At 45.0% G+C, this 22,092-nt stretch overlaps 2 protein-coding genes across 5 annotated transcripts in view; one reads left to right on the forward strand and one right to left on the reverse strand.

Moving 5' to 3' along the window:
• The window catches only part of LOC135397248 (leukocyte tyrosine kinase receptor-like), a 75,961-nt gene that overhangs the window by 28,686 nt on the left and 25,183 nt on the right, over positions 1-22,092 (reverse strand). For 2 of the 4 annotated variants that reach the window (XM_064628689.1, XM_064628688.1), the window contains exons 3-13: positions 17,240-17,385; positions 16,781-16,912; positions 16,179-16,349; positions 13,865-13,986; positions 12,863-13,133; positions 12,373-12,426; positions 11,656-11,715; positions 10,901-11,057; positions 4,923-5,067; positions 3,484-3,501; positions 1,623-1,727 (exon numbers count right to left, since the gene is read on the reverse strand). In XM_064628689.1, the coding sequence (XP_064484759.1) occupies positions 1,623-1,727; positions 3,484-3,501; positions 4,923-5,067; positions 10,901-11,057; positions 11,656-11,715; positions 12,373-12,426; positions 12,863-13,133; positions 13,865-13,986; positions 16,179-16,349; positions 16,781-16,912; positions 17,240-17,385 (1,381 nt within the window). The remainder of the gene's footprint in view (positions 1-1,622; positions 1,728-3,483; positions 3,502-4,922; positions 5,068-10,900; positions 11,058-11,655; positions 11,716-12,372; positions 12,427-12,862; positions 13,134-13,864; positions 13,987-16,178; positions 16,350-16,780; positions 16,913-17,239; positions 17,386-22,092) is intronic. The other 2 variants (XM_064628690.1, XM_064628691.1) reach the window with 2 other exon arrangements.
• The window catches only part of LOC135397253 (Kv channel-interacting protein 1-like), a 318,617-nt gene that overhangs the window by 5,574 nt on the left and 290,951 nt on the right, over positions 1-22,092 (forward strand). The gene's annotated exons all lie outside the window — the stretch shown is intronic.

Here is a 22,092-nt window from a genome sequence, read left to right on the forward strand (position 1 = left end):
GAGGAACGTCGGAATTCTAGCGCAAATATTGACTCGTCCTGCGGCTTTATTAGCGTCACATCGAGAGATGACGTCCATTGGCCCTAATTAGCGAAAGTGCATTCTCGTCGTATTTCTGGTAACGAGCTTTCGCTAATGAATCTCAGTACCGAAAAGAAACTCCGCCGACCTTTCACCTCGGGGTATCTCAGTCATGTGGGCCGCGTGGGACGCACGCGACTCGGACGCGCGAATGCTGCGCGCGGCAAGGTGTGGCGCTAGTGCTCTACTCGAAATCAGCGTACATAGGTGCGGTAGTAAGAAGGGACCAGTCAGCTCCTCAAAGATCAAACAACACTCAAAAGCTGTGGACAGTAAAGCTTTCTACTTTAGTTTACTTCTTCAGTAAACTGGCGTACCGTATCCTGGCTTATTTCTTTTCTTTTTGCCCCATAATTCATTTCGTTTTATTTTTTACTTTGATTTCGACACTGCGGTTATACTGCACTTGTCTTTTTTTTTTCTTTTCTTTTTTTTTGTGTAAGGGCGGTGGGGGGGCGGCTTTTTGTATACACTGATACTATCGGTGCTATAAAGCGTAACTCCGTCACTTAATGCCTTAAGGTGGACTTCTCTGCACAACGCATCGTCACAGTAAGGAAGCTCACTAGCAGAGGCATTCGCAGTGAATGGAAGGTCTACGCTTGTCACGCGTGTTGCGAAGTGACCAATCCTTGTAATACTTTTTATCTTCTTTATTTTTTATATTTTTTTAGCAAAGCAAAACATGAAAACTAGAAACTACGAAGTCGAAAATACTGCGGGAAGAGAAGAGCGAAACCTCACAACACCCACGAAAGGCGATCATCGACGGCTTGGGGTTTCTCGCTGCGGGGTTTCTCATTCAATATGTTACTGTTTGATTTTGTTCGTTTTCATGCGTAAGCATTTGGAGAGTCAAAATGGAAAAAGCTGTGTGTATGTATGTGTGTTTGTGTATACGTGTGTGAGATAGTGAAGCCTCACCGAGACAGAGGTATTAAGTGGACATGAGAGGGGATATAAGAGGGTAAATGTACATGGAGGCAAATGATTTGGGATTGAAGTAGTCGAAGGTAATTAAGAGTAAGAGGTGAAAGTGATTGAAGGAAATTAGAGGTAGTTTAAAGGTAATGAGTTAAGCTATATATGTAATTAAGAGAAAGATTAAATGAAATTAAAGATTACCCAACGTAACTGCAGGTTATACCGGAGGTAATTAAATGTTATTAGAGGTAATTAACGTCAATTAAAGGGGAATTGAGAGTAATTAAGGCAAGTAAACGTAATTAATGGTAATTAAGGGAATTCAAGATTATTCCCGGAAGATCAAGGTAATTAAAGGTTAATTACAGGGGTAATTGAAAGTAATTGAGACTAATTAAGGGGACTTACATATAGTAATTGAAAGTGTCAAGCCGGAAATCAAGCATTGACTGGAAGTGGATACCCGGAAGTCAAGTGTGGACCAGAAAAAGACGGTTAATACTAAAGCATTTCTCTCGCATTTACCGCTAAATCGCCAGTGAAGTTATTTGTTTCTCGTATGTGTCTTATACTTTTTTTTTTGTAAATAATTACTCGTTTTAAAAAGTGTGACGTACCTTGTAGAGTGCCGTTGCTCCGCCTCCTCCTCCTCCCCCTCCGCGGGAAAGCATGTGGATGTTGGATAGCGCCGACAGTTTCGTTGCGTCTTGACAGTAGAGGCGCTGCGGTCGAAAAGAAGGAAGAAAGAAAGAACTTTTTTTTTTTTTAAAGCTATAACGAAAGAATTCGCGCGCGTGAGCCCCAACGATAGACAAAAAGATATCGGAAAGTATTTCGAGTATATTTTAAGCATAACGAAACGGTGAAGTAAATTTTATAAACTGGGAATTGCGATAAATATTTTAAATTGACGCTGAAGCGGGTATTTGTGTTCGGTACGCTGATAATGCGATTGTTTGTCATGGTCAGAGCCATCCCCCACGCGTGTTTGCGTTCCGGGCAGTGTAAACGTCAAGCGCTCCCCCTCCCTCTCTTTTCTCTCTCTCTCTCTCTCAGTGCCGTCAGAAACTCTGTAAACAAGGAAAAGAAAACGCTCATTTGCACTGCAGAGATTGTAAACTCAAATTCTCTTCATTCCCGCTTTATACTGTACAAACAACATGCCAGGACCTGCCGTTCGGCGCCCGAGGCGACTGGCCCCGCTCATGGGAGCGGCTCTGGTCATGGCAGGTTGGTTTTGAAAAACGTGGAAACTGAGCTACACTGAAGAAGGCTTCGACCTGCTTGTGGACTAGGTTTTCATGTCCTCGTATATACAGGGTGTTCAAAATTAAGCTTTCACTAGCACTTGATAAATAGGCGAACGAAAGAAAACTGGTGCTATTTTTCTGTACCCTGAGTAAGAAACGTAGTACGTAGTTAGTGTTAGTAACACAAGTAGCGTAAAGTTATCATCCGGTTTCCTGTCATCGCTGTGTTTGCGTAGCGCTCGTGAATGCTGAATTTTGAACACCCTGTAGTATGGTGACCAATGCTGATGCACGTCTTGATAAAGTCACGTGATGCCACTTTTCGCTTTAGCTTTAGCCTTTGAACATCACAAGAGTGGATGCGTATCCATTCGAGGCAGCGTCACCAGGGGGGCCGATTAAAGCGAAATATCCTCCTCTCCACACGCTTTGAACACTTCTTTTCCTCTTTCGCCTTAAACTTAATAGGAAAAGAGAGAGAGAGAGAGAGATGCATTTGGCCGCCGTTGTTTTGAAGGGAAGTCACTTTTGTATGAGGTCCTTCTGTTCGTTATGATATAAACTTCGAAACTTTTTTCATCGTTACCGTCATTGAAAATGCGAATGTCATGTCGAGAATGATGGAAACGGAACATTCGCAGACTGTTCCTTAGAGTTTCTGAGTATGCTGCTAAAAGAAAGCATCGTTTTCTTCTATCTAATTAACGAAGATAATCATCCTAACATTTGACGAAAACTCCTTAAAGAGGAGACAGAGTAGTGCACACGTGGCATTGTACTGAATTCGAGGCCTCTGCGGCCATTTCCAAGAAAGAAAGAAAAAATGAAGTGTGCGGTATTTTCAACCGCGCGTGAATTGCGGTTTTGGTTTTTCACTCACTTTTTGCGAGACGCGCATGCCAAAATGATGGTCAAAAGCTCCCTTAGTGAGGCGGAAGCGGGAGACATCACGTGCCTAGGAGAACCAATCAGAATGGCCGAAGCTGTGATGTGATGTGATAGAAAAAAAAAAAAAAAAAGGGGATGGGGGCCGAAGCTGTCGCTGCTGTGTCAGTACTAAGTGTCTCAATCCCTCCGACGTATCTCAAATAAATCAATAGGTGGCACAATACCAACGACCATAAGGCGCGAAATCTCTATGTGACGTCATTAGGTTAATATTTAAATCAGCGCACCTTGCTTCGTACAAGGCAGCTCGAGAAATATGGAATGGAAAACGTGTACTCACGATTTTTCGCTCCGTGCTCTGTAAGACAAGAATGGTAAAAAAAAAAAAAAGAGAGATGGTCAGACCCTCTTTGTACTTAAACGTACACTACGGTGTACACTTAGCGAGTGCAAGTAGCAAATAATTATAACAAATAAAGTGCGATTAATCAACCTAATTTTTTGTAGTACATCGTTTCGGGTGCTGCTCGTCAAATATCTCACTATCTTTGTGAACGCACGGTCAAGGAGAGAGCACCGCAAGTTTTGATTCATATATATTCAGTCAATAAATAAACACAATTCTACATAAAAGATAAATATCTAGTCGATAATACAACTAGTTACTGTTATAATTAATATTAATTTTATTATTTATTAATAAACGTTAAATATGTAAAATTATAATACGTCTATGAAATTAACCACAAGACACACAAACGGTATTAGAGCGACAGCTTTATGGAACCACGTGACATGTCACGTGCCACCGCCGCGTGATAATATGCTTTCAATTTACCCTTTCACTGTTTACAAACAGAAGGCGCAACCGGAAGTTGTCGAGGGTTCCCGGCGGGAACAGCTGCATGTGAGGCCACGCCCTGTCAATCATTTGAGTTAAACCCTTTCACGAGTTGTGAACAGTGAAAGGGTTTAACTCAAAGGAGTGACACGGTGTGGCGCCACATGCAGCCGCGGACGCAGGAAACCCTAGAGAAGAAGTTTCCAAAGAACCCAAAGAAGTTTCGCCAAAAATTTACCGACAACGATGGCCCTATGAAGATATCGCGTTTGAACGCGTTTGGCACAATGCCAAGATATCAGGGTTGCGGAATGGGTTCTCCCATTCCGTTCCAATTCCATTCATTTCAATTCCTCGGAATGAAAAGGTACGGTGAGTTCCCGCTCCTGGAAGGGCTCGGCATCCCAATTCCCATTCCGGTAATTCCTTCAATAAGTGAAAAGGACCTCGTAACCATACTGGCAAGTCCAGCAGTGCTAGAGGAGCACTCTAGCACTGCTGGACTTTCCAGTATGGTTACCGGTACTGTTCTTTTATTGCGGGAATTGCTAAGCACGGAAAAAAAGCACAAAGACAAGGTTATTTCACTCTTGACCGTGCGCAGGTGCTGTGCAAAGGGTGCGAGGGCAGAAACCAGCACGTTGAAACCAAAACTGCCACCGGGGCACCCAGACCATTCCATTCCCATTCCATTCCCATTCCTAGGACAGTTTCCCGCCATTCCATTCCAATTCCATTCCGGTCTCTGCTAAATCTGGAATGATTCCGGAATCATTCCAACTCCGGAGTGGCAACTCCGCAACCCTGCTAGAGATATAGCCATTCCTTTTAATATATCACGCTATCGCACAAAATAGAGAAAGAAAAAAAAAAGAACCTGCGATCCGGAACTACAAGCCATGGAGCGCAATACAGTGATGCACCGCAGCGCAGCCTACCTCACAGGCGTCTGCACCTCTTTGACCAACGACAGCGTGGATGCGTTCTCCGGCTTCCCAGTGAAAAGTGGCCCGGACGAGCGTGCCCGACGTGTTGCAGGACATACCCACGGACAAGCCTCCGCGGGCTCCTTGAGCAAATACCCTGCGGGAAGATTAGATTAGATTAGGCGGCTCATTTGGCAGGAGCGGTTTTTCGCCCCCTAATGACCGCCAGCTCCTGCGCGCTCTAGCTAACTCTCCGCTGTGGGTTACATAACTCGTTGCCAAAGCGCCTCCGTAGTCTGTTTAGCGCGAATTTAGTCTTCGCGATGAAGGCGTTGCGACTGGCGAGATGGCTTTTGAGCGTTTCGGTGCTAAATGGGGTGGAATCTAACGGGTGGGGTGCCACGATGTACACAAACGGTAAGAAGAAAAAGAAAGTAGTAGTCTTAGTTAGTTTGCAGATAGTGTGAGAAAAGAGATTGTAATTTTAGTCATGTTGGAGGCTAGACTCGCTGCCGCAACCGTTAGCCCATTGCGGGACTGAATGGACGGAATTTTACGGCGCGGGACAGAAGTTCATGCGAAGTTTATTTGGAGCGCTGAGGGGCAAATTTGAGGGTCAGGAGACCAAACTCGTGAATAATTGCGATCTAGTACACTGGAAGCTCTAATATCTCTCCAATTTCCCGCATTTTTCTTAGAGTGTATCGTCTCGTACAGAAGCCTTATTACTAAAGGTATATAGGGTTATGAGTTTTATGCAGAAATAAACGGAGTAGCTTTCGGGAAATTTTCTAAGAAATTTATTTAACGTAAGTTGAATTGTGGAGTGGTAAGATACGTTTACCGAAAATAGTTTTAAGTCACTTTATCTTTATTACTTCAGAATAATTTATTACTATGTGTTTAGATTATGTGTAGATGATGAGGAACTCTAGTTTGCCGGTCTCCCTCAAGTCTTCTCTGTCGCGTTGTCGTGTTGTCGTGTCTCCGTTCCACACGTTTGTCATGCTTCGATGAGTTGAGTGACACGCGATGTTTCGGATATGTAAGAGTAGGGGAGGAGGATAACGCGCATGCAGGCTTGCTATGTAAGAGCACCTTATAGTGACACCTAGCGGAGAGCAGCAGAACATTTTACACGCAACAAATCTCCAACCGCCAAAAGTACCGATGGGGAAGGTTCGCGAGCACATAACAAGAGCAAATGCTTCCTACAAGATTGGTTTTCTTGGAAGAGCCATACGGGCTCCCTGATGACGCAATAAGGTCCCCACGAAGGAAGATATCAAATGTCTTCTGCTTCCTCTTTTCTCCTCACAATCAGCTGAAAGTGTCCTCCATTCGTTGACGGGAGTGTTTCCACAGAGCCAGGATTCTCTCGCCTGGGGCACCAGCGAGTAATTTGATAGGAAACGTCTTCTTTGCCTTTTGTAAGGACGTAAAAGGATGAGAGATGTTATTACGCCTTTGGGCGGCTAGATGACGTCACTACAGAGTTGCCAGTGCAAATAGCCACAAGGCGCTGTTTGTTTTTCTTTCTGGCATGTGTTATAGATTACGGTGTCAGCGTGGACGGATGTGATTGTTGTTATAAGACCATTCCATATCTTTCTCGTGTTACATTGTTGCGACTTATCAAAGTTCGTGCTCTCCGATGCGGGAGGTATTCTTGTAGTTCAGGTACCTCAAGAATGCATACTGCGGTAAAAATTAATGTCTGTTAAGACACTGTTTATAGGGTAATATTATAGGGTGTTTTGTTGATACTTCGAGCCGTCATCTGTCGATCGACGTCATGAGGGTCACGTTTAGAACGTTACATGTTATGAAGACATAACTTATTCACTCTGCGCATGCGCAGATGAGTAGTAAGGCGCGTACAATTCATCATCAATGCATTACACATATATATGTAGCACGAGCATAGAGCACTTATCTCGCTGTTTTCTTTCGTTCTTTCTTTCTTTTTTTTTTTTGTGTGTGTAGCATTAGTGCTCCACGTGGAATTAAAAGGAGAGGAAACAGAAAGCACGGCAGTTCCGCGAAAAAGAAAAGCAAGAGAAAAGTGCTTCGATTAAACTTTCGATATTCTCAACTTTTCCCAAAGGTTCAAAGAGTATTTGCGTTTCTAGTACTTTTAGTTTAGTTTAGTTTAGTTCAGTTTAGGTTAGTTTTATTGTATTGTATTTGACTTTATTTTATTAGTACTCCGAGTATTTGTAGTCTCAGAACGCAAAATGCAAGGACGGAGGAAAGCAAAATAATCAGTACACAGAGAGTGCAATAAGGCTTAGGGCAGGCCAAAAAGAAAGACACATATATGTACCTTGTGGGAGCACAGTTTTTGTCCCTCGTCGCAGTGAGCCAATCTTGGCGGCCGTGCATTGTTTAAGCTTTTCCTAAGCCTCGACATCACCGACGCTTTATTATGTGGCCACAGTAATTACGCGCCGATTATGTGGGGGAAGGAGTAGAAAGACAGAAAAACCGGAAATGAAGTCGTCTTCAGGAAGTGACGTTGGTTAACGAAGCAAAACTGGTTTTCATGCGTTCATACGGCCCGTATGGGGATGGATTTTTTTTTTTTTTTGTTCGTAACATCGGTTTTGTTGACGGGAGAAATAATGAGAAAGTGATGAGGAAATTGGGAAACAATGACCAACACGAGAAAATCGAGAACCTCGGGTTGTTTGTTTATCCCGGGAGTAGCTCGGAGCTTTTACGTGACAAACACTTTTTGATTTTTATTTATTCGTTAATTTCACATTAGACACATAACGGGGTACAAGTTGCTTAGACACACCGTCTTCCGCGAGGGACGTTAAATACGGGGTGCCGTGTGATGAGCTTTCATCGCACGTTAAGGAACCCTCAGGTGGGCAAAAGCAATCCATAGACCGATTGCTGTGGCGTCGCTCATGATCTCAGTTGTCACGCGACGTAAACCCCCAATTATTATTATTATTATTATTATTATTATTATTATTATAGATACATAACATTAACGGGCACGCCTAAGCCCGTGGGCTTGTGACTTGTCTTCATCAAGTTCATTTCAATACTCTCAACATTGCGAAATAATTTACTCGACAATTAGGCGAGCTATTTGCAAACGCGCACACGGAAGTATGATGAGCGGAAGAAAGCTTTTGTAGCTGTGCAATGTCATCATCAGAAGCTACATTAGAGCTGTACTGCTTATATCATGGCAAATAGAACCTTGGAGATTTTTATACGGAGAATTCCAACTAGTGGATGCTATTGACAAAAGCAGAACCATATTGTAAGCTTATGCCTGCGTCATGCTACCGGGGATTTCAGACGTGAAGCTTGGAGACATTTTGCCCGGGGCTCGTGAGAAAAGTGATGGCAAAGCAAACCTTTAAGTTTCTCTCGTATTTCTGTTACTAATTTAAGGAGAAAGATTTCCCGGGGATATTGGCCGATTAACAAAGGAGAACCGTTATAACTTCATTTTACTGGGTATTTCATCTGATGCTTTTGCGGAAACATTTCGTATGAAGCTCTGGGCAAGGAAGTGGGATGTTCAATGATTACATAGTTACAAAGGAATGTCCGAATACATAGACATATCGAGTAGATCTGATGAACGATCTGAAGTTTGGCTTTGGCTCCTTCTGGGGCTTGGGGATGCCGATGGCGATAGGTGTGCCTACTATCTTGACAGTGGCGTTCCTCTTCTTTTCGTGGTACTGATTTTAAGAAAAATATTTCTCGGGGATCTTGTACGTTTACAGCTTCACTACACCGGGGATTTCAACTGCAGCTTGAAAGGTACACAATTCGTGGATAATTAATGGGGCACTCAACAGCCCGGCAAACATTCTCCAGTTACAGGTGAGCAGGGGTGCGGGTATACCCGCGCAGTTTTGCGATTGCGGGTAAAAAAAATCGGCCTCGTTGCGGGTAAAATACAGTTTTACCGGATTGTGTTCGCGGGTATAGTGCCGGAATACCCGCACCACACGCTCCGAGTTGCGGGTGCCACGTCTGCGGGGCAGTGCGGGTGTGGGTACGAATTCGCTTACCCGCACTCAGCTCTGATCATCCTCCATGAAAGAATGTGGGTCGCAATGTCCAAATATGTAGTTCCTTTTGTTCTAGCGAGCGAATTTACCAAACAAATAACGCCACCCAAAAGCATACTGTAAAAGTTGTTAATTTCGCGTGGGACATATTTTCGCGGTTTGGTGGAGGACATGGTTGAGAAACGGAATTTGCGGAAAACGTGCGCTTATGTTTCTCGGTGACGTCAGTGTATCTACTTCGGGGGTACTTAAGGCGGATTCATCGCGATCTAGTTACGTTCGTTTCCGGCGAGGGATGGCGGCACCGTCGGAATTTTTGTTTTGTTTTGTTTTCCTTACTTGCTTTGTCTTGTAATCGGCGCCAGCTTGCAGAGCATGCTAGCAAACGACAAAACCATTATTTTCATACGCAGGGATCTGGAAAACTGCAGCAAGTTTTCCGAATTTGTTGATTGCAATCAATTCCACGACTGTTACTTTAGGGAATGACATCATTTTGGCTCATATATCGCGTCCGTGCGTGCCGAGAGAAGCGATTGTGTTGCATCTCCCATACTCCTACGTATTGAAATTTTCACAAACTTTAATTCGCCAAAAATCAGGTGAATCGCTTCAGGTCTTCCCTTCCCTAGGAAACGCGTCATTCCCTAGATAAACTCGAGAGGAACACGACTGTACCAGTTTCGTGTAGGAATTTAGCGAAGTTTACGAGAACCCTACGAACAAAAATTCCCCATTGACTTTCTTAAGAAGTGAGGCTCTTTCTTCGCGCGAAAAAGTTGCGGCACAAAAAAAAATGTGCAAAAATTTTTTTTGAAGATTTTTCGCGAAAAATCGTTCAACGCGAAGAAAAAACAAAACACTTTTACACAATCCACGCGACTCTCCCTTCCTCTGGAAACCAAGCTACGTCACTATGTACCCACGAGTAGCAGCGCTGCGTTTCAGTCACTGGACAATTTGGACTCCTCTAGCCAATGACGGGCCTCCGTCGAGGCAAGCTGCATCGCGGTTGTGGGAACGTCGCGGTGACGTCACGGAGCAATACTGCGCTGAAGCCACCAGTCCACACATGAAATGAATCATTGCGGATCTTTGGTGCAGTTTGAACGTGGTATCTCGGGGTTTCTGAGTGGAAAAACATGTCTAGAATTTGCCTCACTTCCAGATAATGCGATAAATTAATCTATAAGCATCCCGCATTTTGATTGGTTGACGGCCGGCCACGTCATAAAGACGTGTCACCATTGTCGGCAGGGCATCGCAGGGCGGTTCAAGAGCACGAAAGAGCGGGGTGAACATATTGCGTCGTTCAACAAAATGCTTTGTTGGTCTAGTTGGTAATTCATTGCTAGACCAGGAAAAAGCATACCCTTTAGCGCCCGTGTGTGTCTTATGTTCCTCCCGTGGTGGTTGTTGTCGCGCTGTGTTTTTTCCTGGTCTAGCAATATTGCGTCGGTTTGGAGGCATTACGTACTGTTTTACGCCAATATCGTTTTTGAAAACTTTCACCGGCAGCAACGTAGGAGAGCGCGCGCGCACACACACACACAAAGGACCTTGTATACTAGTACCCCCATTAAGTAAGTACGGTGACTCGTGGACGCAAGAGGGTATTGCACTCACGTTTTCGCTCCGAGATCGAACGGTGTCGGCGCGCTGCGGAGAAACGATGAACTACCGTAGTGTGGATAGCTTCCTCGCGTCGTCTGCTTTCACTCGTTTATTCCGCGTTCTGTGCAGTAGGCGGAGCACTGGGGATCCGAACAGTATCGTACCATCGCGGCATAAGTGATCTTCCGGCGAATTCGTATACACAAGAATTACGGAAAAGAACCATCAACTCCGAACATCGGCCGGCGTGTTATCCACACTAGAAAGGTGACGGTGTCGCCCCCTGTAGGTCCATCTAGCCTAGAATAGAGACGGTATTGTACTCACGTATATAGGCCAGACTCCGGGACTTTCCATACTTGAACTCCTGCGTAGGTGCTTTTCGTAAGAACTTGCACCCGCGTGACGTTCGTGTAGTTCTCGCTGCAGTCCTTGGGCGAGGGGCCGAAACGTCCCGACACACCGCACGTCGTCAGGTTGTAACCTTTTCCGAGTGAAAAGAAAACGCGATCCAGTGGTATCACTTTGTGTAAAAAAATAAAAAATAAGAAAATGGATTTACAGCATTTTGAATGTTACACATTGTTATAACGACACATTTAAATGTACAAAAAACCTGGTATAGCTTTTATTGGAACCGTGTACCGTTTGTATTGCCATCAAGTGGGAGAACTATCTGTAATCTGGAACCGTGTACGAAACTATCTCCGTAGTCTCCGAACAGGAAGTACGCGTAAACGTCGTAGAACTCCAGTATGATATGGCGAGTGGAGTATTTGCTGACTATTGCGGTTATTTGTGAAATAAACTGGTCTTTTATATATCGGCTTCATCGAAAAATACTGGAGAACGTATAGCGTTTCTCTTTGAACCGAAGCCAAAAACAGAAAAAGAAATGAATCTTCTGATTGGGAAGTTTCTTTCAAAGAACTATTACGACTGGCATAACGGGACACGGTTGCTGAGTCGCCGTTTATGCAAAAGGTCTTACTTTAAATATTTTTTCCTGGTATCCTCTTTTCCGGCCACAACTACATCCGTGTAACTCAACGTGTGAACGCCCCGTTGCAATCGATACTTACTTCTGCTTATATTTCCAGGGTAAGTTCTAACCGGCAGCTCCACTATAGATGGAACGTCATCTGCAGAGATAAAGTACCGGCATAAATCAGGTTACCTGGAACTGTGTTTGCGTATTAAAGGTTTCATTTAGGCAGGTAGTAGTTCGTCCCTGTACTGAATATGCGTTAAAGGAGAAATAAATGACACTGAGCGTTGCTCTAAACTCCGCACCATACATCGACTTCGGGAGACACGATGCACAACTTTTTTTGTTGAACGGTGTCTCATTATCGCGCAATTTTAGCTTATAAAAACGCTCGAAAAACGAAAAAAAAAAGAAAGCAAAAAGAACAGCCATGAGCGCTGCGGCGGAAGCCCGGCCTGTTCACCTGTCGTGACGTAATCAGCTGCTAGATCAGTGTGACGTAGCGCCAGCGCGGTTACCAGTCGCGAGGTCTCGGCTGAAAAACGGTCCGCTACGGAGACGGTGCTGCGCTAACTCTCAGCGTACTGTATGAGTCACGAAGTGGCGTCAACGTCACTAGTTCGCAGATGAGGAATCTCTGAAGGAGTTAGGTGGTTTCTAGGGGGCGCGCAGGTCAGAGACCTCCCTCGCCCTAGGGGTCAGCTACGATAATCGTTCTTGCGCAAGAGAGCACGTTATTCCACGGCCCAGCGCAGCCAAAAGCGAAACATTTATGGCGGGCGTATTCACTGCTCATGCGTAGGCAACGTACCAGACCAACCTGGGCTTTCAGGCGGAAATTCTCTGGTTTCGTTCTCTGGAACACCTGGAAAAACAATGTACATGCGTGTAATGCTTCATATTATTGACGTCCGAGAGATTGATTGGTTGATTTAATGGAGAGTAGATGGAAATGTGAAATACAATAAGAATACAGAATCGGCGGAACCGCAAAGACAGAAACTGCAACCATACCCAGATTACAGATTGGTGCAGAACCGAAGAACGGATCGATTGTAGTCATGCAAAACAGACGATTCAAAGCAGACGCCTGTCTGCTTTGAATAGCCTGCTTCGCGATTCAAAGCAGACGACGACCCGTAGCAGACCGTCGGCTGCTATCGCATGATGGCATTGCATACGATCTGCCTGTCGTCTGCTTGAGAGTAATGACGCACACTGTTTCGAACTAATTCAAGGCCAGCGACTACCGGTGGCTAAAGGCAGCCCGTTGCCATGGTGACGTTGACGGCGTCACTCACCGATTCCGAAGCATTCAGGTGTCATCGAAATGTCGTCGATGGAGGTGCATCCTTTCCGCCGGAAGTTGGTCTGCACCACGAAATGCAGGCGATATTTTTGGCGCATGTGCGGCAAGGGCCTGGACACACGTCTCCACCCTGAACGATCCCCAGGCGCTGCAGACCAGATCTCGTGCTTCAGACCGACGGCGTGGCGGGGATCAAACTCGAGCGCGTACAATGTGAAGCCGTAAGCTGCCTGACGTCTGTCCATTTGATAGAAGAAGTTCACCTGGAAAGATCAATGACGACGTATCCGTGAAAGGACACTCTATAAGATTTTCGTTTGTACTGCACTCCAGAAAAACCCGTATGAGATCGGAGTTCCCTTTCACTCCCTGGAACAAGCAAACACGTTGAAATATCCATCACAGAAATTTTGCTTTGCCAATGAGCCGAAACCGAAACAAGCGCGGCTCGAGAGCTGGGAGAACAACGCCCATTTCACTTCTGAGGGTCACGTGCTTTCGAGCGACGGAGCTGATTGGAACAGGCGCTGATCTGCAGGCCAGATAAACCGACAACGATAAGGCCAACAACGGCGAGCCCTTTCACCAGCACCACCACCACCACCATCACCATCGAAGGTGAAGTCCGTGTCCTTCCTGTGGTCATGATGCGCTTGATTTCGGTTTCGGCATAGCACAATTTGGAGATATATCAAAGTATACGTGCCCGTTTCGAGATTTTTTTAGAAGATACGGTGGCATGCCTGGCTCTCAATTCTGCTGTCTCACATTTCTTTGATATCCTCCCATTAAAAGTTATTGCATTTTAGCTAATTAGTAATATACTATGTACATATTCTCTCCTACAGAATGCTCACCCGACCCGAACTGTAAAAACGGCACCTGTGCTGCACTCATAGCTTTGTTATAAAAAAAAAAAACGAATAAAGATAACATCCGTGTATAAACCAGAGAAGAAGCAAGATTTCCAAGCAAGAAGAAGCAACACACTCACGTGACAAGAGTTGTAGTAGGCAGACTCCTTGTTCAGATGATAGTACGGGAGTCGATCGAACTGGATGCTTTCCAAGGTGGCTTCGTGTCCGAAGGACCTTCCGCTTGCGCACGCGAAGTGGCCTATTCATGGGTGAACAACATTGCATCACTACCCATTTTGAAGTGGTTCATTGCACTAAGTGGGGTTCGAGTCATCTATTTGCATTAGAATCATAAGGGAAGAAGCTGGAAGGAAAGCTGAGAGCGAGAGCAAAGTATTTTTAAGGAAGAGCTGCTCCCTCGCAACGTCAAAGTTCCCGTCAAAACTTGGGTTTTGACATTTCCGGTTCCTGCCGTTTCGCAGAGCAGCATGAAGATGACGGTTAACGGTTTGTGATGATTGATTGATTGATTATTTAAAAGAAAACCAGGGAGAAATTGAACTTGTCTCCTGACTAGTTCTGCTACTCCCAAAACAAAACAACAACCTACAAACAACCAAAAACAAACAAAGTACATTCCCCATCCCCAACAATTAGTGTGTTAGTACACTAGGTGCAAGTGAATAAATATCACTATAACGGTGTGTGTTTATCTTTGCATCACTGTTGTCTTCGAAAATACGTGCCCACATTCGTTACGCTTTATTGATTTCGCTCGCAAAGCATACAAACGCCGCTTCAACACCTCATAGGCGGTAAACACGTTCATCCGTGTCGCTGGAAGGCAAAGGGTTGGCGGTGTCGCGGACGGTCTCACAGATAAGATATGAATCACGTTTGATATGACAACGTTTACCTTGTGATACCGCTATTCGATTCTATACGCTTCCAAAAGGGTCGTACGTACTCAACGCACTCACACGGCTTGCCTCGCCCCCTTCGCTGGACGTCGTTCCCTCCATCGCCCAGTTCCGCGGTTTGTTATGTCATGTGACTGCACACGGTTGGTAACAAACGGAGCAGCTCCGCTGTAATTAGGGGACAGAAATTCGTCCACTAACACTGTCCATGATCAAGGGATGGCTGCGCCCGGGCGGTCACACTCGGGGATAGGAGAATCCCATTGACGGCGCGCCAAGTCCCTTCTCTAGAGTCCTCCTATATTAACTCTATGGCGTTTCAACGCGTGAATTCCATTCCGCCTCGGCATTCCTGGTATCCAATCCAATCCAATCCAATCCAAGCTGTGTTTCTTTTCTTTTCTTTTTTTCCTGGTCTCTATGTGCGTGAAGTGCGTTTGTCTTGTCTGCTGTCATCGGGTGCTTGAGTTCTACTGTTGAGTGCTACTGCGTCGTGTGGGAAACGGCGTACAGCAGCTGAGTTGTTGAGGCTGATTGATTGATTATTTAAAAGATGTCTCTCTTGGCCTTATTGGCTTCTGTGTATAATGATAGTTGTAAGTTGATTTCTGCGCAAATCCAAGATGTGTTCCCCACAGCTTATTTCAGCGCGAAATAATCTCAATTTATTGCGACATTTTTGTTTCGCACGTCTAGTTTCTTTTGGGAAGCCTGTGCTTCGAAGAACTTCGTTGAAGTTACTGAACCCAAGGTTGCGTGTTCGATTCCCGATTCAGCGATTGCGTGTTCGAACTCATCGCAAGTGGGATAAAGTACGGCCCAAGTTCATTAGGAGTGGCGCCCTATGTGAACAAAATTAAATGTATGAAACGATTTTTCTCTCGTCTTCGAACACCGAAGTTTTACATTCGGCAAGCGAGTTTTTTTTTTTTTTTTTTTTCATATGAGAGAAGTTAAACAGAAGCTAGACGAAGCTGATACACATGGGGACACGCCGCGGCGGGAAGAGAAGTTTCACCGTGTCACTGCTGGGCCCGACTACGTCACGCGTAGTTCTCAAGAAGCAAGGGGTTGGGGAAAGTGGAGGAGAAGTTCGGAGGGCGTTTTCAACCGTGCTTGCTTAAAAAAACGGCGCAATTTAGTCGCGAGAGATTTCTTTTTCGACTTTGTTAGGTTAGGTTAAACTACTTTTGACTTCGGAAGTAAAAACTTTCTTATAGCAAAAATCTTATGGGGCATTCGGGAAAATCCACGTGCCGTGCTCTGAGGTTTCACTGCAAAATTAAACCACCCTCAGTGGACAAAAATAATCCCAAGACACACGCCTGCTGCATCACTCATGATCGTATAGTTGGTTTGCCACGCACAAATAACGAATTATTATCTGTTTTGTTTCGTGTGCGGTCCATATAAAACCGAGCGCCTCTCTGTGAGTAACGATTGTAACGATCCTTTCACTAAAAATAAAAATAAATTAAATAAAAAATAACAATCGAAATAGTATTGCGTGAATATGAGCCTCATTTTGTACCTTTTGGAGTTCCGGTAGTGTGGTCAGTCCTGATCCCAAATCTCGGGTCGGTGTCTTCGCCCGTGCGGATCGTCCATTCAGCGGTGCCCCTCGCTAGGTTCCTCCAGCTGCACATCCCGCCTCCGTCAGTGGTGTTCTCGAACGTGCACCGAGATGTGCTCGGGATCTTGTCTGCGAGAGACAAAAGGCCGCATTAACGTGCTACTATACGAACTAAACGAAACTAATGTTTATTTTATTTCGTATTGTAAATGCCTTCAGTGAACATTACTTGCTTCCACACCAATTTTTGGAAGAAACCTCATAGTTTCGGATACACCAACAGTACGTGACGTCACCTACTGACGTTCTTATCACGTGTGCTAGCACGAACCAATCGCTATTCACTTCTTCTTGACTGATTGTTTTTTGGACTCAGCAGTTCGAGTAACCGATGCGCGATCCGCTTTTGCAGATGTTCACCGTGTTCGTACTTATATCAGCCGGTGATTTGAAAAAAGAAAAAATGCAGGACCATCGACATCGACAGTCTATGGCAGGGTGAAAGATATGAGGTATATGATGGCAATTGATGATATGATTGAAGATAAGGGGTACTATACCGCAATCTTGATTCTCATCTTCACCATCCTGGCAGTCGACGCTGAAATCACACACTCGGTCCTTCTCAATGCATGCATCGGACGATGGACAGCGGAATTCCGTCTCGGAACACGTGCCGTCTTTGGTAGTTGCTGAAAATGAAACGACACATTGATCAGAGCGACATCCCGTTTCGGTTTCCCGCACTGAAGCATCTGTCGACCGTATGCTTGCACGTGAGTTCACACCTGGCGCGTTCAATGTGACATTTGCTGATATGGGCAGTGAGAAACAAGCAGCTTGTAGAGAATGTCCTGTGGATGTACGAATAATGTCCTAACGGATTCGTACGTCCGATGGATATCTGAGGGACATCCATAGGACGTACGAACTCGTTTGGACATTATTCGTACATCCAGAGGATATCCGGTGTTGTTGGGGTTTGTAACCCGGAACAGTAACCTTAGTAGGGCACTCACATTTGGTGCAGTCCACGAGTTGGATGTCGTCGATACCGACTAGGCTAGGAGCCAGCGGGCGAGTGGTAGACCTTGCACCTATTACTTCCAGGCTGACCCGAAAGGGAGTGGTTAGTCGGCCAAGTTGCGTCCTGTGTAATTTCCACCTGGGCAATAGAAATGCGCGCTCCTGTTCATAACACTACTCTTTGTAACACTTCATAACACTACTCCCACACTACAAGTTGTGGCTGTCATCTCATGTGAGAAATCACTTGAAAGCACACTGCATGATTTCGAACACGGAGCACGCCTGTACAAGGCGTATGCGGCGACCAATGTCATCTCACATGTGATACCGTGACATCTGACGTCACCGTGACCGTCATGTAAGACGATGATCAACTAATCATGTGAAGCTATGCGTCATAGTTTTCATGTACTAATTAACAACTCGAAAAAACACTGTAACCTCAGGATACCTCTGCTGAAGGAATTACCGTATCGAATATGTAACCGATCGAAATGTAATCGAATATGTAAACCGAAAGCTATCAGGCTACTGTTCCCGAGGCGCCGTGTTCGAACCCTGCGGCCAGCAGCTTGTAGAAGTTTGTAGCACACGAGTTGTCATGTGCTGAGATTTCAGCCAAGGTTAAAAGGAATACCCTTAGGTTAGGCGAAATAGGTTCACAGACCATTCAGGGTGACGGTCAGGGCATAGTTGCCTCGCGGCCTATAATCGAATTATCGTTGCCGAATTATCATTATCGAATAATACGCGGAGTAGTCGTTGATAAAAACATCTTTTTCTCCTGTTCTATACCGGTATGTCTGCGTTCGACCTCGAAATATAATTTTGAGATGATTTATAATAAGCTAATTTGTTTGTTTGTTCAAATTGAAACATTGAATACTTCCTCTTAGACTCAGTATAAGGCCTCGTCCATCAGCTATATTGAAACGTAACACAGAGTACCGGACATAATATATGGTATCAGTTTGATAATTACATAGCCGCCGAAATTGATAGGGGACCGGGTTAGCTAAGCGGATCTCCTGGGTTGGATATAACCAGACTCGGACGCGGATAATTAGTTTCTCGGAACACGGCATTAGGCGGGTATGTTGTGAAAGGAGGCCACGACATAACGACGTGGACCCTATGTTGTCGTTGGCATGCTTACTGTCAGCATTATCTGATGGTATATTTTTCCATGAACGCGACATCGTCCTGCTGTGTGGCTTTTAAGTTCCTGTGGCTTTTAAGGCCAGTTCAAATATATTCGCTCAATTTTTGACAGCTCGGAAATCAAGTTGCCTCCAATTGATGTCCTGTCCCCAACAACCCCGGATATCGTCAGGATGTACGAATAATGTCCTAACGAGTTCGTACGTCACGTGGATGTCCCCTTATGTATCCATCGGATGTACGAATCCGTTAGGACATTATTCGTACATCCTGAGGACATTCGGTGTTGTTGGGGGTGTGACTAAAGTTGGCGCAGCATATAGTGTCTGGAAAGACAACCTTTTTAAGCGCATGGCAGTGATGGCCACGAACTACTTCTACAGTAGTTTAACTATAACTACTAACTACTTCGCAATGGAGTAGTTTAACTAGTAGTTCAACTACTTTTCAGTGGAGGTAGTTAAAACTACTTCTCTAACTACTTCTGCAACTACTTAACGTTGTCCATCAACACCAATCACATTCTATAGTGTTCTTGGACACCTCAATATGAATCACAAGCAGTGATAAAAGTGAAAATCTAGTACACATGCACGGCACAATTGCTCTGCACCTCCGTTCTCATCAAACATGTAGCTCAAGGTAAAAGTCGGAAGCACAATCGTGCCGTAAAGCTTGCGGCAAAATCGGAAGTAGTTGGCGCCTGCCAGTAACTTAACTACTGTAGTTAACTACTCAAAATAGTAGTTTAACTAGTAGTTGCCACTACATTTCTGCAAGTAGTTAATAACTACTTTTTAACTACAATCAGGTAGTTTAACTACATGTAGTTAACTACTGGTCATCACTGGCATGATGACAGCAGATTCCAGAGCAAGGGGGCTTTATTCATAGAACAAACTATATACTCTTCGTACTTTTAAGATGCTCGACATGTCTTGCGGTTGCTATGGTAACTGTCGCTGTCAGTAACTTGACAAAATTGAAACCACACATGTCTTCCTCACTGCGAGTTGGGTCTCCGTTTTTTGTGTTTTTTTTTTTTTTTTTTGCGCTGCAGAGCACTCTATTGGACTCTCCGCCGATTCAGTAAAACAGTTAATAAAACACAGAATTAATCAATGAGTCTGTAGAACCGTTAATGCTCGCGAACCCCTAAATCTTGCGCATTTTAAGGGCATGAAAAAAAAAAAAATCGAGCAAGAATTCGCGCCTCGACAAGTACGCTGGAATCACGAACATTATTTACTTTATTTTCGCCGTTGACTCTACAGGTTCCTAGTGAATATTTGAACTGCTTCGCAGCACATGCCGCTTTCATCAAATGCAGTACGGGAGATCTTGGGATTACAATCAAAAGCCAGTCAAGTTTACTCTCCAGAATTGACAACATTACTGACCCCCAATATGTGCCTTCGTTCGACGCGCGAAAAAAATTGGGACAGCGAAATTGAAGCATTTTGTTGTATCCGGGGAAACCAGCCGTGCACACTTCACCAGATGTCCGCCAATGAATTTTTGTCTGTGAAACTAATGAAATTTTGTATAACACAGTCGTCATAGAAGCGAGACAGCGGCGAGTGTCCAACCCACACTATTACGGGTCAGAAGCCCAACACAACTCCGATCAGACTTCCCGCTAACTTACAAGGGTCTCATTCAGACATACCGGACACTGACTATTATTTCATCACTGCATACTCCTTATAACGTGACGGATTAATGACATTCACACGAGACTTCGTCTTTCTGACAATGGTCCTTGGAACGTTTGAATTTCATGAGCTGTCTCAGCACTTTCGCTTTCGAAATGATATGTGACAGCAGTCCGGTACTTTCGCGATTATGTCGCCCGTTTTCAGCTGCATCTTTGATTGCCAGTGCTCTCGTTCTGACGAACTGCCCACTTGCGATGCCTCGGGTGGTCTTTGTTGCGTGCTTACTTCTGCAAGAATATCGGTAGCAGTCCAGTAATCACTCCGTGGCATGTGGGTCTATAGACTCGTTGAGGAAGTCTCCAAAAAGCTCCATGCATATTATCGCGAGTGACGTCCATGAACCATAAAAATAAAGCCTCCGGAACCTCGCAACTGTTTCACGTCGCAGCAGACGACACACTGCAGTACGCGCATGCGCGATCGCTTCTTCCGTGTCGTCTGCTACATATCAAGGCTTATAAGGAAGTTGTTTACGAGCGAAGGACCTGGAACATAGCACGAGGGTGAAAAGAGGGATTAGCTGCTCCATCTTGGCGTCCGTGAATACAGTGTCGACACTTGTCGCTGAAGCTGACGCCAAGAGGGGGGACTTGCAACGTGAGCGCCGCCACGCGTGGCAGAAATCACGCCTCCTCGTTTATCCTATAGTGGCTTCCTCTTTCCAAGCTGTCTTCTAAGAGCTCCCTTTTACAGATGGCGTCCGCTTTCACGGAGCGCACGCTCAACTTCCCCGAGAAATTAATTAGGGCGCGCGCGCTCTGCAGCAGGTTTTAGGCTTATTCGTTATAGAGGGAGCTCTTATCGTCGTGTTTCTTGTTTCCTTCCTTTCTCCGTACAGCGCACTACGAGTTGTTCGCTGAATGACTTTTCCTGCGGTGTGTGATGGGCGAAGTTTCCTTTATTGACGTCGACGGACGAAGCGAAGAATCGCTGTGGAGATCCACGTGACCTGTAGTCAGGGCCGTGAAATGACTGATTAAAAGTCATTAAGTTGCTGTAACTAATTTTTCTGAGTAATTAGTTACTGTACCGAAGTATATTCTAAGATGAATAACTGTAATACTGTAATTTAATTACTTTGTTCGAGCAACTTGTACTCGAAGAACAGTTACTTTTGAGTTTCGAAGACGATTTTCTCCGGAACGCGAAAGTTTCATTTCGTGCCGGATATCGCACTTTGAGACGGAACATTACATTAGGTATGCTGGCAACAATGATTAGTCGACCATCCACAGCACAGGGGTGACACGAACCCGCCATTGTTGTAACTACCCTCAAGCGGGTGCTTTTGGCAAAACTGCCATCTTGTCCTGGTCGCACGTCATAGAAAACGTCATTTTGAGGTCATGTGACTTTGTTTACATGTCGTTTTGCCGCTTACCGACATGTTTTCGCCGTCATAACACCAAAAGATGAACGTATTTTGCCAGCGTAAACTATACGGTGCTTCTTCCGCAACATGGTAGCCCGTTTCAGCTTAGTTTAAGTACATCGCATCGGCTCGGTAAGTCTTAACGCGCGGTCCTCATCACATCTTTGGAAGTTGTCAACAATACGAGGCTTTATGTGTAAAACTCCGCGTTTTATTGCGAGATTATCGGATAAAAATAATTACCGTGATCGAAAAACATCCAAAACGTCGTCCAGAAACAATAACCGCATTGTTTACAAACGGTTTGGCCACCGATCACGGGCGCCGCCATCTTTAAGGTCACGTGTGCCTTGACGTTTGCTGTGACGTGCGACCAGGACCTGTCCAGGATGCATTGCGTTCGCCAAGCACGCTTTCGTCTACGGAGCAATACATTGGATGCCACCCCTGTGATCCACAGCGATTCACGGCTCGACAGCCAAGCCGCCAGAAAGAGCGGAGATGAAGTTTGTTTGCCAAGCCATCAAATGGTCCGACTGTGTTTCTCTCAGATCGCACGGATATGATCGCGCGCGTCCGACCGCTTTTGGAA

Source organism: Ornithodoros turicata, chromosome 6 (genome assembly GCF_037126465.1).
Source record: "Ornithodoros turicata isolate Travis chromosome 6, ASM3712646v1, whole genome shotgun sequence".
Classification (NCBI taxonomy): domain Eukaryota; kingdom Metazoa; phylum Arthropoda; class Arachnida; order Ixodida; family Argasidae; genus Ornithodoros; species Ornithodoros turicata.